This window comes from Agrilus planipennis, unplaced genomic scaffold (genome assembly GCF_000699045.2).
Source record: "Agrilus planipennis isolate EAB-ADULT unplaced genomic scaffold, Apla_2.0 scaffold144, whole genome shotgun sequence".
NCBI classification, from domain to species: Eukaryota; Metazoa; Arthropoda; class Insecta; order Coleoptera; family Buprestidae; genus Agrilus; species Agrilus planipennis.
This window is the reverse complement of record NW_020438905.1, coordinates 279,860-298,558: the sequence shown is the minus strand read 5'-3', so window position 1 is coordinate 298,558 and position 18,699 is coordinate 279,860. Positions and strand designations below refer to the sequence as shown.

At 31.9% G+C, this 18,699-nt stretch overlaps 1 protein-coding gene and 1 long non-coding RNA gene across 8 annotated transcripts in view; both read left to right on the top strand.

Moving 5' to 3' along the window:
- Positions 1-10,287, top strand: part of LOC108737716 (supervillin) — a 216,405-nt gene extending 206,118 nt beyond the window's left edge. For all 7 annotated transcript variants that reach the window (XM_025973346.1, XM_025973349.1, XM_025973351.1 and 4 more), the window contains 7 exons: positions 498-744; positions 4,867-5,194; positions 5,271-5,591; positions 5,650-7,005; positions 7,113-7,691; positions 7,829-8,118; positions 8,248-10,287. In XM_025973346.1, the coding sequence (XP_025829131.1) occupies positions 498-744; positions 4,867-5,194; positions 5,271-5,591; positions 5,650-7,005; positions 7,113-7,691; positions 7,829-8,118; positions 8,248-8,490 (3,364 nt within the window). In that variant the 3' untranslated portion in view covers positions 8,491-10,287. The remainder of the gene's footprint in view (positions 1-497; positions 745-4,866; positions 5,195-5,270; positions 5,592-5,649; positions 7,006-7,112; positions 7,692-7,828; positions 8,119-8,247) is intronic.
- A 357-nt stretch (positions 10,288-10,644) lies between these two features.
- Positions 10,645-18,629, top strand: LOC108737714. Its single transcript, XR_001937890.2, has 4 exons — positions 10,645-10,905; positions 17,336-17,464; positions 17,763-17,988; positions 18,237-18,629. It is a non-coding gene; the product is annotated as an uncharacterized LOC108737714 (long non-coding RNA).
- Positions 18,630-18,699: the final 70 nt, after the last annotated feature.

Here is an 18,699-nt window from a genome sequence, read left to right as displayed (position 1 = left end):
TCTTTCTACGAGAGACTCGAGTCTCTCAATTTTTCAGTTTTATTCATTCAGTCTCTCTGTGAGAGACTCGAATCTCTGAATTAACAATTTTATCGTTCGAGTCTCTCATACAGAGACTGTCAGAGATCCATAAAAACTCCTAGGCAATAATTGAGAGACTGTGAGAGACGCTCTCAGAGACGCTGAAAGACTGAGAGACTGGAGAGAAAGACTGAAAATTTTGGTCTAGGGACAGGGAGGAATTATTTGTGTTGACTTTATACTCTTACCTGCATATTTAATGTAATAAATATAATATAAAGTACATCATCAACCAATCTAGTCTATGGTCAGTAAACCCGGAAACCTCCAGTGTCTAAATTGACTCCGGAAATGGAAGCCTACAGCAATTAATTAACCCTTAAAGTTTCTATATCAAAGATAATTTTTATGTAAATATTTACTCTTGTTTAGTGTTTTTTATTCCAGTCAATTCTAAGTTTCGTGTTTATTTACAGATACAGCAAAGAAAATTATTTGTCAAAGAGTCAAAGCCAGGGCGTTTTTCAGCATGAAGACGTAGAATACGATGGTGGTGGTGGTGGGTTACGGCGTTCTTTGACTCAATCGGCCATGCCACAGAAAATCGCCGAGCTTCAAGCGAAGCTTCAAAAAAGCGGCGACAGCGACTGGAGAAAAAGGATACCAAAACTAAACAGTGCTAACGAAGAACTCAGCTTGCTAAATGTGAAAAACCGGTACAACGTAAGTTTACTATTCTTTTGGTTCTATTATGAACGGAATTTTCTCTCTATCAGATTCTGTTAGTTTGAAGACGATATTAGGTATCTCTAGTCCAGATTTTGTTTCGATATTCCATTGCGATTCGGTCGTTTGTACGAGAAATTTAATTTCTGAAACTTTTGTGAAGAATGAAAACGTGTTTTTATTTGTGTAAAACCACAACCAACGTTTTGCTCTCACTTATGAACATCTTCAACGCTACAATACAGAAAGGATGTTAAAATAGTTACAAAAAGTTGTAAGGATGTAACTCACTTATGTTTCTTTGTTACAAAATGTAGGCATCCAAGGTTACGGATTTTTTTGGCAAGGTATACAATACGAGACTAATTAGAATAATTAATGAAGTTCCTATTATATCAATAAAATTTAATCAATAAATATCATAAATAATTACAAGCCTCATGATGACAGTGATGATGGACACAATAATGCATATACATACAAGGAAATTCTGAGTGAGTTGCACCCTTACAATTTATTCGTAACTATTGTAATATCCTTTATAAATTGTAGCCCTGAAGATGTCTCATAATTGAGTACGAAACGTTGGTTGTGGTTTTACACAAATAAGATCTTTCGCTTTTTACGTAGCTTGATTTTGTACATTTAAACAATTTTTGGGGAAGAAATGGTTACTGATATCTTGAACATCATCAGTTAGACAAAAATGACCCAAAAAATCAACAGCAGTAATTCTTGTCTGTTAATTAAAAATGATAAAAATAGTTACGCTTTCAAGACTGGCGTTATTTGAATAATGCTTGATATTAGAACTTAATGGGTGTTGTCTAGGATTAACTCTCCTCCATTGATGAGAACATCGATGGAGTTGTTTATCTGACGTTTCGCCATTGACTTCGTCAGGGAACGTAGCAATTGAAGATCAGGATAATTTTGGTCTCTCACATTCCGTCTTGGTCCCTCCACCCGCTTGAAAATAATTTTTTTATTGAATTTTATTTGAATTATAGTGCATGAAAATTGTCAAAATAATCAACTTTCAACCCCCATAACTTTAGTTTAGTTACACTAGATACGTTGAAAGAAACAGTTGGTTACAGTAAATAATATGGAAATCCTAAGTTGATTTTATCCACAAAAGTAGAATATGTTGACTTTACATATTTATTAGTGACTGCACTTTTTTCATTAACAATTCGTTGCATTCTTTTGGAGCAAAACAAACTGTTCTTGACCTTTACGTTAACCCCATACGATTAGAACTGTGTACCAATGGACCTCTCGAAAGTAACATATTGTAATAAATTGTTCCGCTTTACATCTGTCGTATACGGGTAAGGAAAATCGTTCACCGAACATAGAAATTACACATTTCTTTATTGGCATTTACAAAATACCTTAAAACCATATCTAAGCGCCTATCATACAAACCAACTAAAAATCATTCACTTAAACTTAAATTTATCACAAAAAACAAAATTATATTCTTCCCCGATCTCTCACTCTGTTCTCTTTTTTAAAGTTATTTTTTAAAGGAGTCGCTCCCTTTCCTTCTGCTCTTAATATTGCTGTGTATTCACTCCCTATTTAAATTTCCACATCTTTTTCTGTCATACGACTTAAACACTCATTTTCTCTTCTGCATACTCTACATTTTCTATCTTTGTCTCTTTCAACCAAATTTGTTCTCATTGCATTGTTTTCCTGTCCTAAATTTTTCCATAACTGTCATATTCTTGTTTCCTCCTTACCATTTTCTCCATATCTCTTTTCTTATGCCTCCTTCCTGTAAAAGCTTTAATTTTTTTTTCATGTCTGATTTCTCTCTTCTCATCTTAAAATCAAGTACTGCGTGCCTTTCCAATTTTAAAGGCTATTTTATGTATATTATAAATAATATCTTCACTTGATTGTAGCTTTTGCACCCACAGATTTTCANCTTGATATTAGAACTTAATGGGTGTTGTCTAGGATTAACTCTCCTCCATTGATGAGAACATCGATGGAGTTGTTTATCTGACGTTTCGCCATTGACTTCGTCAGGGAACGTAGCAATTGAAGATCAGGATAATTTTGGTCTCTCACATTCCGTCTTGGTCTTGAACGTAGATTTTAATTAAGATTAAAATTGAAAACGAATGTTACAGTTTTTAAGTGCATTATCTCGAGAATGAAAAATGATATCGACTTGGGGTCAATTGCATTCGACGCATAATTATGCAACTTAATATTTATTAGGTTTTCAGTAAAATCGGTCCAGCCATTTTTTTGTGGAGAATCAAAGCACTGTGAATTCTAATCCAGTCATATTTTGGGTACTATTACTTATTATTACACGTTAGGAACATTTGTAAAAAAAATAAGATAAGAAAAGTATACTACTTCAGGGTAAGAAATACTGTTAGCTCTATAAAATTTAAGAACAGAAATTTAGTTTCAATATTTTTTTGCAAAAGATGTGTGGTTCTTTGGCATTAGCCCGTCTTCACTTGCTTAATGTGAACCAGTGGAAACTGAGAAGATCGGGAAAATAATTACGAATAGGATATATGGTATTTTTATTCTTTCTACTGAGAAGTTAGTTGTGTGGACCTCCTGGGTTGCACCCAGAACGTCTTTTATTAAATTATTAATAAAATACCCTGAATTTGATAAAAAAATATCATGACGGTGTATGAACTATAATTATGAGCGTGTTGTTCAATAAAATCGTCCAGCAGGCACCCGCATGTTCCCCATTTACGCCATTAAATTAAGTTAGTAAATAACTGTTTCCCGTTAAAGTTTTAAATTTTCAATACTCATGTGGAAGTACTAATTCGTTACGAGTTTTACGTATGTAGATGTAAATATATGCAGGGAGTTAATGTGCACCAGGCTATAAAACGTTCACCGTTTCATTCGGTTTAGAACCTTCTTAACGATTTACAACATGGGCATAACCAGCCCCCAAAGAGACGAGAAGCTTGTAATTAGCAGCATTAAGACGACAGTAAAATACATTTCCAGTTGTAAATGGATCTTCATGTGAATTTGCTCGAGGTATACTTTTTCGTCTGCGTCTGCAATATGTAGCGTAGATATATGGTAATTATATTCAGTAATTTGAGGTAATCAAAAGAAAAATTATTGCATAGTAATTTTATGTTTACTGCGGAATTCACATAAAATCTAAAACGATTCACATACACAGTACACTGTAGTACACAAGACAAGCTCGCACGTATGACAGAAAATTTCAGCATTTAAGACAGTGAAAATGATATTGAAATACACTGATCATAATTATTGGGAAATATTTCCATTTATAAAATGAGAACGACACCTAACAAAAAACTCATATGGTAGTTGGCATTCTGTCAAAACACGTGGATTGCGATTTCGACTGTCTTGGGTCTCATCAGCACGTCGAAGACAGTTCCGCAGATCAGCTGCCTATAGACAGCTTTTCATGATTAACAACAAGCAGCCTAGTTCAGCAAGTTGATATCCTTAGGGACCTTGTTGAACATTTATGAATTCCACTAAATGTAGCAATATGCGATACCGTAATAAGAAATATTTGGGGTTGCACCAGTTCCATACGAATCAATTATGAACATTTCGAGTAATGCGCTTCATTGTCACATTGTAATCTTGTCGTAAATTCTATTTAATAAATGGAATGTGAAATAATCGCATGGTATGAATAAAATCGCCCGGCTGTTGAACTTTACCATTTTTGTTTCTTCCTCATTAGTTAAATTAATTTCAGTGAAGTACAAAAAATTCTGAAACTTGAAACAAATTGTGAAATTTTTAGCTGAATTAAGAACATTTCTTTCATAATNAGAGCTTCGTTTGTATTAATTAATACCAAATCAAACCATTTAATCATTTGGCATGGTCGAAAATCTTCAAAACAAACGAGAATTGTTACTGAACAAAGTGTTGACAAAATTGTCAGTAACAAACCAAGAGAGTTTGGCTTTAGCAATGAGGAAAAAGTTAAAGTTGATATTCTGGAAGAGGGAAATAAAAATTATTATATTACTTTATGCAGGTAAACTTCTTGTGAAAGCTAATCATTTTTACTAGCTGTTATGTTTGATAACATGTAGGTTTTTACGTTTGTTATAGGATGAACTTAATGAAAAGAATTCGATTCTCAAGGCTCGAAAAGAAGAGCTGGATGCTGCATCCAATCAATGGCGTAATAGAATCGAACAGTCGGATTCTCTCAATTTTTCAGTGGCAGGTAGAATGCAAAAGAATAGCAATGATATACCGATAATCAATATCAATCTACCAAAACTTGACAACGTAAAACGAACTCCAAAGGCGAAGATTTTCAAAGGAAAGGCAGACGATGATGCTCCTAAAATCACATCTCTTCCTGTCTCTCCCGAAAAAACTTCAAAATTGCTATTTCCGAGAAGTATTTCTTCACCTGGTGGAGATGTTCATGGTATGTCTTTTTGCAGCAGTGTATATGAGTTATTTTGATATCAATTTCCTAACAGAACATGTATTTTCTGCTTCAGATGCTAGTGTATCTCCAACATCAGTACGAAAAGTAACAGTAATAAGGCCAGATGATATTACTTTTAAGACCTTTTTTGAGAGCATCGATAGTAAAAAGCTTGCTGATCTAGAACGAGTTCCCATAGACGATTTAGATTGCGTCGTGCGTGAATCAGACAATTTATTGGTTTACAAAAGGGACATTAAGTTTCGCAGGAAACACGAAACCCGAAATAATCCAATTAAAGTTCTTGCGTCTCGAACCGATATAAAAGATGAATATACTGAAATTATAACAGGTGTCGCCGAACGAGAAAAGAAGAGGCAAAATATAGAGAAACGTAAGTTATTTGTGATACCCAGTAATAAGCTTTTTTTAACAAACTTTTTTAATTGCAGTGTCAAAAAATTCAAATCTAGCAGCTGAAGCGCTAGCTGGTTTGGCAAGCAAGGAAGACTTCGCTGCTGTTTCATTAAAAAAATCATCTTCGTTTACCTCCTCTTATGTCCCTTTCAAGGATACCATGCTAATCCATGTTAAAGGACGAAGACATGTGCAGACTCGTTTGATTGAACCAAAAGTAGAAAATATTAACGAAGGAGACAGTTACATTCTGATCAAAGGAAATACCATCTACAGTTATACTGGTAGCTTCTCCAATATAATAGAACAGTCCAGAGCTTCAGATATAATAAATCACATTCAGAAAACTAACGATATGGGATGTAAGGGACCTAAATTTGTAACCGTTACCAATAAAAAAATTTACTCTTCGAAAGATTCTGAAAACTTCTGGAACATTCTTCAAACAACGTCTGATGTTGATGTGGTTGGTGCTGGTCATCCTGACGAAGATGAAATTTACGAAAACTCCATAATAGGCACAAACATGATTTATCAATTTAAAAACGATGAACTAGTGCCTATGGAGGAATATTGGGGTGGGATTCCGAAAATCAAGATGTTAGAACCAAGCAAAGTCTTCGTTTTTGACTTTGGATCTGAAATGTACGTATGGAGTGGCAAAAATGCTCCACTAGAAGACAAAAGAAAAGCCCTAAAGTTGGCTAGGGAACTTTGGACTGAAGGTTACAATTACATCGACTGTCACGTGAGCCCATTGAACGTAGCATCAATGCTTGGCAGTCGGGAAAAAAGTAATATTCCTCTTAAATGTAACTCCAGGCCTGATTGGGCCTTATTTGCAAAACTTACTCAGCACAGAGAAACGATCCTATTCAGGGAAAAATTCCTTGACTGGCCTGATTATAGTCGGGTTATAAAAGTGAAAAGTAGTGACGAGAAAAATGTGGATGCTTCATTTGATCTCAAACCTTGTGACGTTAATAAAATGTTAAATACGAAACCTGCGCCTCCTAGTTTGGAAGTGGACGGAATGCATTTGGGTCGCGGGAAGAGTTATTTCGACCCAGAAACTAACAGACTGTTCAAATTTACTACTTTGGGCATTACATGTTGGATAATTTTGGAGTACAGTCACGAGAAAATTCAAGAGTCTTCGGTTGGTCAGTTCTTTAATGGGAACAGTTATATAATTCGGTGGCAGTATAGGGCAACTGTAACGGGTCGTGAATTGAGTGGACGACCCTCTAAGCATTCTCAGGTTGGACGGGACCGTTGCTTGTACTTTTGCTGGCAAGGTAACAACGCAACCATCAACGAAAAGGGAGCTGCAGCATTGCTTACAGTTGAATTGGATTTAGAAAATGCAAGACAGATTCGAGTGGTACAAGGTAAGAAAATCAGTTCTTATTCGTATTGTAGTGTTACTTAAGCGTGACAAGATAAAAATAAGTAAATTTTTTACTAGGCATTTACTTAAAAGTCATTTTTTTTGCAGGCCAAGAAACCCCCGCATTTTTAAATCTTTTCAATGGAGGAATGGTTGTTCACGATGGAAAATACGAGGGCCAAAAGTTACACTGTTCCCACAGGTTGTTTATAAGTAGGGGAGAAGTTGAAAGTGAAACAGTTTTAACTGAATTACCTTGCACAATGAGGAGCTTACGTAGCAGAGCTTCGTTTGTATTAATTAATACCAAATCAAACCATTTAATCATTTGGCATGGTCGAAAATCTTCAAAACAAACGAGAATTGTTACTGAACAAAGTGTTGACAAAATTGTCAGTAACAAACCAAGAGAGTTTGGCTTTAGCAATGAGGAAAAAGTTAAAGTTGATATTCTGGAAGAGGGAAAAGAATCGGACGAGTTTTTCAGCGCTTTGGGGGGTGAAAATCGACAGTTGTATAATTCTTTGGAAAAGAGCAAGGAAAGTTTCGATTACACGCCTCGGATGTTTCATTTGACCAGTATTTCTGGATCTTTTGAAGCCAACGAGATCTTATGCCCGCACAGAAGTGAACATGTAACACCTTATCCTTTCCTACAATCAGATCTCTACTCAGCTAATCAACCAGGTAAATAGAGGATTTTAGTTCAGCAATATCTTATTGTTTTTTCTCTATTTCAAACAGCAGTTTTCAAAATTATTGTTTTATTCTTTTAGTTACGATATAAGAAGATTATTTACATACAATTCTTATTTTTTTTGCAGCCCTTTTCTTGTTTGATAACGATCACGAACTATGGCTATGGCAGGGTTGGTGGCCTCTGCGTGACGATGACGCTGATGATCTCGGAGACCAAACGGGTTCAGGAGCAGTAAGATGGCAGGCTGAAAGGAAAGCATCAATGGACACTGCCCTTAACTACTATAAGACCAGACATCCCGGTTGTAAGCACATCGAAGCTTACCTGGTGTGGAGTGGTTTGGAACCATTGAAGTTTACCAATCTTTTTCCTTTTTGGACAGATAAAGACGACATTGCTGAACTTAATATAAAAGTATGTTTACACAATATATTTTAATAATTTGACATTAAATACTAGTGTCGCGATAAATTTTATTGAAATTTTGATCAAATCTATCCAGTAGTTCTTGGGTGTATTTCAATGTTTATTCATTTGTTGCAGGAAGGAAGAAAAGCTGGCGATTCCAAATCAATCGAAGCAGAATTAGCACTTTTAACTCAGGAAACATATCCTTTATCTCAAATCCTTCAAAGGCCTCTTCCAGAAGGAGTTGATCCCACTCAGCTGGAGAAGTATTTGTCTTCAGAAGACTTCCTTGAACTGACTTCAATCACAATTGAAGATTTCCAGAAGTTACCAGCGTGGAAGCAGGCTGCCATCAAAAAAGAAAAGGGACTATTTTGATACTTACTCTCTTTTTTAAACTTTAAATTTTCGCGCTTGTTTCCATTGCTATCTATTTACGAAGGTAAGAAAAGAACGATTGATTTGAACGAACCATCGTCTAGTTTAAAAAAATCTAGAATCGATTGATGCATTATTAACATACGGTTTGGAATTATTAATAGTGCTTTTTTTTCGTGTATTAAACTAATTCGTGTTTTATGCAGAGTTTTGTTCATGATTTTTAAGATTGAAATAATTACAAAACAATTTGTTAACTAGAAACATCAAGTTCTCTGTAGTTTATTTTTGAAAGGCTGAGGGTTTTTGTGATTCAAAGTCGTTAAACGGATCCTTAAAAAAAGAAAAAACAAACAGTTGAGGCTATTAAGTATTCGCGATGTATTTTAATAGTGCAGTTGAGATTTTTATTCAAATAAATTGTTGATATTTTATTTTGTAAGATCTCAATTCATTTTTTTTGTTTCTTATATGACTTATAAAGGCAACAAAATACGAGTCCAACAGTCCTTAATGTACATATATTGTATAAAATTTTTGAAACTCTTTTAAGTTAAAAACTATAGCGCTTTGTTTTAAAAAAGAGGTGCATTTTTTAGTTTTCGTAGCAATTTTGCTTAGTTTAATTAGGAGTATTTTGTCTGTGATTATGTTTTTAAAAGAAAATTGTGTGTACAACTCGGTTTAATATCCCACCCTGTGGTGCCTTTAAGCGTCCGGAACTGACCCTTTCTCGAGATCATATTATCTAGTCCTAATGTATTCCCGTGACATTGATAAGAGTGTGACTCTACCTTTTATAGTGTAAATGTTAATTTTTTTTTAATGTGATATATACGAAATTGTATTTTAGGTAGTTCTTATAATGTTTAGGGTAGATCATAAATTTCTCTCTGTTTTAAACGTTTTTCAAATAGTTGTATTTAATTTTGCTTATCATTACGTAAACAAATATCACACATTAAAAATTTTTTATTTACTTTACAAAATACATGCATTTTAAGGAAATCACAAGATTTTGTTCAATATTCAACATTGCGTTATAAAAGTTTTGTGTTCATTTGAAAATTTTTGGCATTTTTGACAAGATTTTTGTATTTTGCCATTATCGATAAATATATTGAACCAAAAACTATATCGATACTAAAAGTAAAATACAGAAAAATTGGCAAAAATGCCAAAAATGACCAAGTTCCAAATTATTTGTATTTAACTATTGAATATCCAAAATATTAGGATAAGTTTAACTAACAATGAAGAAATTATTAATTTTTTATTGTAAAACTTGGACTCACTGTTATTAGGGGCTGTTTTGATACATTCTGAAATTGCGAACAAAAAACTTTCTAAAATTAGTACTACGATACTGTTTTATTCTATGAAAACTGTTTGAAGAACACAAAGTAAGTCTATTAATTAAAAAGCTTTTCAGTTTTATTTCTAATGCGCACACACGATAGACTCTACGCACAAAAATGTTATTATTAAAAAACAGGAAATCAAAGAGAACGTTAAGGATAATATTTTAAAAAAAGTACATGCTTTTAAAAACATATCAAAATTTCATACAACTGATCGAACTGGACAGGATCAATCTTTTTTTATTAATTACTGTTTTTTAAAATAAATATAAAAAATTTACTTTCTATGGATGCATTTCATTAAAATTCGCTATTTCTAGTGTCTGAAAATACAAAAATTACTTAAACTCCTCATTTGTAATGCTTAGCATTTTCCTATTCATTATTTTAAATTGGTTTTTGAAAAAATTACATGATCTACCCTGGACAGCTTTTCTTATTAATAACTGTTCATTATTATTCTAATTACATATAAATTTGTGTGTTTTGTACATAATTTTTACATAAATAAAATAATTAACGTACAGCATACTCTTTTTAATGTTATTTAGATATGTTGGTACATAGAAGGTAAGTTAAGTTTTGATAAACTTCTAATATGCTCTAAATATACATGGTTTTAATTAATTACATTTAAAATTTTATCGTTTTATATATTGTAGCTTAATTTTTCTTTATTCATTTTTATATTATATTGTTTTTGGTTACACAAAAGAGCTTATAATTAATAATATACGTATAATTTCTACTTTTTTAAAATCAAGTACCTATTTAACTACTTTTTTTGATTGTATTAATCATTTTTTTGCGTCAGACGTTAATTTATTGTAAATAACAGGTAATAATAATAATTCCATGTATTAAGATAAGAGAAGCAGTACACCTTTGCTCGTCCTTACTCAAATTAGTCAAGGCCTGGCTTTCCGCATTATAACAAATTAACGCGCTCATTAGTTTCTTTGTTCTCTGAGTGAATCGTTAATTATTTTGTAATATAGTTTATTAGTGGTTGTAAAAGGGTTATTCTTGCAGTCTGCTTCTTCAACACAGAAAGGTAAGATCAGTTTTTATCTTTATTTATTTTTGGGTAAGTACTTTTGTCTTTTGTTAATTTAATGGTCATGAATGGGTTTGGTAGGTACACATTTTCTCTTTGTAGGAGGACATTAGATGACCAAAAAAAATTTTTTTAACAAAAGACAAAAGGTATTTTAATACATAGGTATTATTGTAGTAAATAATAGTATAAGTGCGTATGTAGGTACCAATTATGAATTTTTCAAATTCAGTTTTGCATTCCTTTGACTTATTTACACTTGCAAGGAAAATTAATGTAATTTACTTGTGCAATGAGGATCAATATGTTCGATTAGTACATTTAATTTTAAGGAAAATCAGTTCATAAATTCACATCAGGATTAATTTTATAATAGTACCCATATACTATTAAAAATAACAGTGTAACATTTTATTTATTTTTTATGAAATTACAAACGGTTACGATTACGTACTTTTCAATGTCAGGTAGATACCTGTGTCTGTATTTTATTTAATATGCAGTAGCTATTAAAGAAAATCAAATGATCGATTTAAATGTTAGAAGTGAACAACATTTATTGAAAATCTTTGATTTTTGCAAACATTTCACGCATGTTTAAAAAGAATTTTATATAGACGCTAAAATATAAAATGAAAATGGTAAATTAAATACATACTATCCAAATATTCGTTCATCGTTAATTCGATATGCAGTTTGCTTTTGGGTCCGAAATAGTGGAGCGCCTTTTTTACTGGTGAACAACGCAATAAATGTTTTTGGTTGTTTATGTTGTTTTATTTTTATTGGAGAAAGTGCAATGTAATCACCAACAAAAGGGACTTCTTTGGGTCACTAACGATAAAAGTAAAATGATTTTTATGTATAAAAAAATTACGTGCAAGGGCGCGGTTAGGAATAGTAGGTACTCTTAATTCGCAAGGCCTAGTAATAGTGGTTAATTCATTACGGCTTGTGTCTTATTAGTCAGTATTTTAATTAATTAATTTTTGATAAGTACTTGAATATTATGTGGGGTCAGTATTTAAATACATAAGTGACTCAACTAACTTCTATGTTCTTCAGATCAGTCGACACCCTTGTGAAAAATGGGTGGTTTGTCCACCAAAATTGCTCTTATCGTTTGCAATAGGAATGAGCAAAGTTGTTGATTTTATAGTTCAGTCTGTCATACAATAATAAATGGTCGAAAACTGACGCAAAATAATATTTGATGTAGGTTCCAGTTTTCGTACAGAACATTATAATTTTTTTATTAATACAATACAAACAATCGACTGGATGAAAACAAGATGTTTAGGATTCAGTTAAAAAATTATTAAAAATCAGTCTACATGTATGAATTAATGATCAACTACAAAATTTCCTCAACTGTTTCAGTTTTCGTCCATCTTATAGAAAACTGAACTTTTTGCATAATTGGTAATCTAGTATTTGCCCATTAAATTTTGGCAAGTTAGTTATAAAAAACAACAATTGTTCCAGTTTTCGTCCAGCTGGTCGAAAACTAAGCTTTCTGTTGAATTGATAGTCCAGTATTAGGAATTCATTATTTTGCGATACAACTTGACCAAAAGTTTCAAACCTGGACTTGATGCCACAAAAATATCAGATGGAAATGGTAATTGTTAGGCTAATGGTAGTCGTTTTGATTTCTATTACGCTCTTTTTGTCGTTAAATTAGCAAAAGAAGATGGCCAAAATTTATTTAACAAAAAATTTAAACCTCGACTAATTGTAAGCTATCAAATAACAATTTTACACATTCTAAGTACCGCTCTTTAGGTAGATTCTTCCATTTGTTCTATTTTTTAATAAACTATAGAAGTAAAATATTTGAATTTTGCTATTTGGAATTCAGTCGAAAAACTTTGTGCCTTGTAGATTATTTATAGTTTTAGGATCTTATTTATTAGAGTATCAATCTTCTATTCAAAACTTTTGTCAGACTTTTATAATTTACCCAGAGAGAGAGAGAGAGTTGTTCCTGAAAATTCCACCCCATGCTGTAATACCAAACCTTTAAGAATTTTGATTATTTAAATGAAACAAATTGTGTTTAATCATTGATCAAATGAGATACATGGTGCCTGCGTATGGTCAATTGGTGATAAGTAGGCCTGTCCGGGCTTTTGGTATTGATTATAGTAGCTGTATTTTGTCCTAAAAGGGCCGCAGCGGCAGCGATACAAAGGGGGTGAGTGTGCAGAAGGGTGGCGGTGTATGTAGATAGGTGACTGTGCACTGTGGATAGCGCAACGCTCATTTGTATATCCAGGTCAGCAACGCACACATGCTTGTTCCCTTGTAGGCTCACACAGCAGAAGCGGGAGCGCGTCATCCTCGCCTGCTAACCGGCCATCCTGGGTCAATCTGCCAGCAGGATGCAATTAACTTGACGGGTCACGGGACCACTCTGAAAATCTAAATAGTTAAAAAACTTGTAACATTGTAGGGAAATATATAATCTATATATATAAAAGAAAGTCGTGTTAGTTACTTCACTTATAACTCAAGAACGGCTGAACCGATTTGGCTGAAAATTGATGGGGAGGTATCTTACAACCGGGAGAAGGACATAGGATACTTTTTATCACTTTCCACGAGAAAAATGTGGTATATGTAAACGCAACCGACATGGAATGACAAAACGAAATTGACAGCAAAACAAAAAATTTATCAGTCAAAACACCAATCTAGCCTTTCATTTGTTAAGATTGCATGTTTGTTTTTGGTTCGATTTACTTGAAATTGATTAAAAAATTCAATCTCTGTTGGGGGGGATGAGTGGTGAAGAGGAGTTGCAATGTTTAAATGGAACATATATTATTTGTGATCAGATTTACTTGAAACTTTGTTTTAATGGTCTCTCATTTAATTTCTGAAAGATCTATCTCGACAATTTAAAAAAGGGAAAGGTGTTGCAATTTTTGTTTGGGACATACTTTATTTATGGTTGAATTTACTTGAAACTTGGTATATATGCTGTTTGATATTATTAATCAAATGAAAAGAGGTTGCAACGTTTCCATGAGCTACATTTTATTTGTACTCGGATTTACTCGAAGGATGCTCATTGCTGAAATTAAGCAAATACGTGTTTTGGCAATTTTTAAAAATCAACCCTTAAGGATGAAATGTTGTTGCTACGTTTGTATTTGAAAGATGGCGACATTACACAAAAGTAAAACGTTGTAAGGGTGAATTGGGAGCTAAAAGGTTTTATGGAGAAAGAATATTAATTTCTGGGAGCGAAGCCGCGGGGAAAAGCTAGTTTAAAATAAATCATATTATTGTGTTCGGTGCATTCGATCACTGAAGGGGCATGTTGGGCAGGTCACATTGGAAAATTAAATCTATGTTATCTTCTGAAAGTTCTATATTTTTTTCAGAAAGATAATTCAACATTTTTTCTCATAATTCTTTGCTCTTGTGCACTATTAATTTCTTTTTATGTACGTATTCATCCAAAAATGATTAATTATTCTCCATATTGATTTAAAATTACAGTTAAGGATATTTTGCTTAATTTTGATCAGTTCATTTGTTACTTTAGGTAACTATTGTGCAAAACAAACATAATTATCCTTTCAATTATTACTAATAAATCTGTTTAAGGGATGATCAAAGTAATTATTCGATGTAACAGCAATTTTATTGGTACAGCACAATTACCTAGCACTGAGATAAAGGTAAAACGATAGGAAATACATTAACTTTTACTTTATTTTGAATTGAATGATAAGAATTGAAAATACTTAGAGCTATCATTTAACATTAAAAACACCCCGTAAATGAAATTTTTCGAAAACTAGAGTAATTAAGGGAAGGTACTGTTATTTCTAGAGATGTGCAAAATGGTTTTTAAATTAAAAGTATTTAAATACAAAATGTAAAATACAAAATAAATTTCCCTTTTGTATTCTAAATGATAAATGCAAAATACGAATTAGAAAACATTCATGGATTGTCCCCATTTGTTGTGTCCCCTTTTTAATCTTCCTATACCTTCAATGGTCAATATGACCAACTTTAATCCATCATTTTTGATGTAATGTTTGATCGGTGATACTAGCAAAACTTTTAATGGCAAAAATGTATTTTACATTATAAAAATAGAAAATACATTTAGAGAAGTATTTTAAATAAAATTAAGATTATGTGGCGAAAAAGGCGTATCATTTATTTGGACGGGGGTTGATGTGCGCCCAAAATAAGAATCAAACTTCTAAAATCCAAATTAACATTAAGGATTGAATTATTATCCTGTAGAGAGTAGTGGTGCATTTTTTGTTTAATTGGTACGCGTCAATAGGGGTAAATATGTACAATTATACATGTATGTATTGAAAAATATATGCATGTAAATGACTACATGTACGACGTTTTGTTCTTTGAGTTCCGGTTCGTACGATTCGAATGCAGAAGCGTAATGGGCGAGGCCGGCCCGGAGGCATATGAGCTTTAAAGCTTTAAATATACTCCATTGCAATTGCAGTGGAAAACAATGCCGCTTTCCGACAAAAAGGGGGACTAAGAGGGTTTGTAGTGCATCCTTATCTCCCCCTGACAACAATTAAACTCGTTGTTTTGACGATTCAGCAGTACTCAGCAAATTAACTATTATTCTAGGATATTCTCCGAATGATTGGAGAAATGGAAAGATCGCGATTGTTAAATATTGAAAGCTATACTATCTCCAATGATTTTTCGCTGAAGGCAAGAAATTAAATGGAAAATATACATAAATGTTGGTTTGGCTGTTCGATAATAATTTTAATATTGGTAGCACTACAGTTTAATTAAAAGTCGACGTTTCCGATTTAGTTTTGCTTTAAGATAAATGGATTTTAATCCTACATAATTACTCGAGTACTTAGTAATAATAAAGCAACATTTATATACAACAACGAATTTTACTTAATCTATAAAAATCTTAATACGAATGAAAATAACATGGGGTTGACTATCTTTTACATGTTTTTAATTGGAGTATATTGTTAATATCCGCTTTCTTAGAACTTTCTGTAAATATTTCTTTTAAAATAAGTAATAATCAATTTTCAGAAATTAACAATGTGTATGTATAGCTAGCGTGTACTTGTGTTTTTGTTATCTGCTAATTACTCCAAGGTAATCGTGTCCTAAAGATATCGTACTATAAAAACGTTTCCGTTTGATATTAAAATTCCTATACATACGACTTTTCTACAGTTGTGTCCTAATTATTATTTTATATGATATCCTTTATTATATTTAAAATTAAGGGTAAATTACGTGTACACTTATACTATAATTGATAATAATGCAATAATTTTTATAACAGCTGTAAAAGACTAGTGAAATGCATTTAATATTGTTTGAAAAATTCTAATAGGGAAGGTAGGCGTTTGCTAGGTTTTTTTCTTAATACGTATATATTTTCAACATATGTATTTAAAGGGTACCTACGTTAAAGAGGGTGCTTTCATTCAATTGGAGTAAAATCGGACAATTATTGTTGCTATTCTGCGGTTAAAGGTCTAGTTAATGGATATAATTTTACAAAATGAAAAAACCTCAATTTTAATCCAAGATGTTGAACAGTTCTGTTTAAAGAGAAGGATTTCATTCAGTACGTGATAAGGTAATTGTCAGGAGGGAAATATCAATCAGAGTAAATTAATGAAAAACTAAACAGTTTATAAACAAAATGGTTGCTTGTTAAATAATTCGATTACTGACCCTTTTTTTGTCTTAATAAGAGTAAAAAAATCGAAGATATCAATCGATATCAAAAATTACTGTTCCTAATCGAGAACAAATTCATAACTTAACGTGAATCAGCAATTCCAGGACTAGAACCTCCCCTTTACTTCTCATGTAATAGGTGTATCTATCGCTTATTTAAATTTGTTTCTTCATTATCATTCAATACCATTTCACAAATTATCCAAAAATGATCTTCTCAGTAAAGATTTCTTTTCAACAAAAGTGGAAGAATAGTGAAGATGATATTAACGTTATAGAAAAGCTGAGGATTTTCAATTTCTTTAGAATATTTTAATTTGAAGATAGTTGAAAATAGTTTTATCTAAAAGATTTTGATTGACGTTCTTTACAATTATAATTTTAGATTTTCTAGACTACTTTAATAAAAAGTTAAGCTATTATTTTAAGAAAACTATTTGCAATTAGGAAGAAGTATCGGCTGCATATGGAACTTAAATTAGTAATCGCTTAATTAAATTTTGAAGAAGGTACACTGTGGTTAAATAATAATTGTCAAGGTAATAAAAGTGTGAAAGTTTTAGTGTTATATTAACGCCAATATCGTCGATTGAAATTATTAAAAATGGCGTAATTTATTCAAATACAGTGTTTTAATGAATTTCATTTGCTACATTATTAAGACTATACAAAGTAACATTTGCGATCTTAATTGCAGAGCAAATGGTTGTCTGTTTCCTGATTGCTTCCCACGTAACTAATTATTACCCATATTGAAGCAAGTAAACCGCAGGAGCTTACAGGATAAATTCAGGATGGATTGTACTATTCCGTACGAAGTTTTAATGTAAGTATGGAATTAATTTTTAAATATATTGTGAATAGGTAAATGCAGTGATGTCTATATTATAATTTTATTAAACAAAGCTGACCTTGGCGTCTATGAAATCTCTGAATTTTGAAAATATTTTCCTTTTTTTATAATTTATTTTTCTTGGAAATTTTACCTTGCCTACATTTGGGGGCATATTTATCTACTTATCATCCATTTTAACATGATTTTTTTATTTAAAATTAATTTTCAATTGATGTATAAATATAACAAATGAACTAAAACGTTTTATAGTATATCTTATGTATTTTAGATTGTTCAAATGCAGTGGACAGAAGCGCAATAACTAAAAACTACAATGGACTACTATTACAGAGAAAAGAAGGATTAATATAAATTTGATTATTAAAGAGGCAAACGTTTGGTGAATTAGTATGGGTTTTATTGGATTTCCATTAAACTATTGGATGTTTTTTGCTGTGGAGTAAAAATTAATTTCCATATAGACTACTTCTATGTATGTCCACATATTCAAACAAGTGAGTTGACTTTATCTACTGATTGTACAAAAATTTAAATCGTTAACCGAAAAGTACATATATTTAAGTTACTCTTTTATTTTTTTGATCTTTTGACTTTGATGCAGATATTAACATAAAAATGATTGGATCGAATGTCAAGGGAAAATTTAAGTTTTGGATGTATGGAGAATGTTGGGTTATTTGAATGTAATAAATACTCACTGAAACTTGTAATTTCTTATAAATGTTTTTTTTTATTGTTGCAGGCATGAGGAGCTAGTTACAGAAGCAAAAACAGGAATAAAGAGTGGCAGGGGAAGATCTATCTACATCTACACCCTGACGATGCAGATTCAATGGTTGTTTTGGCATTTATTTCTACAATCATCCACCCAAGGACCACCAGTGTCTGCTTTGGATTTCCCATACGCATTGCTTTTTCTTTTAGTATTTTTTAATGGTTTATGAAAATTTGTAAACAAAAGTGGGTTTATTGAACAATTTTTTTTAATAAATGTAACATTTGCCGTTATTACTTAGTGAGATATAATTACAATTAGATTGAAACAAACTTTAAAAACACTGTTTAAAACTTTGAAAAAACTTCTTGTTATTTATTATAATTGTTACTACTGATGATTTCCTTTTTCAAAGTTTGTTGAAATCTAATATTTAATTATAACTTATTTTAAATCTGTTTATTGTAATAGATAATTTTAATATTGGTAG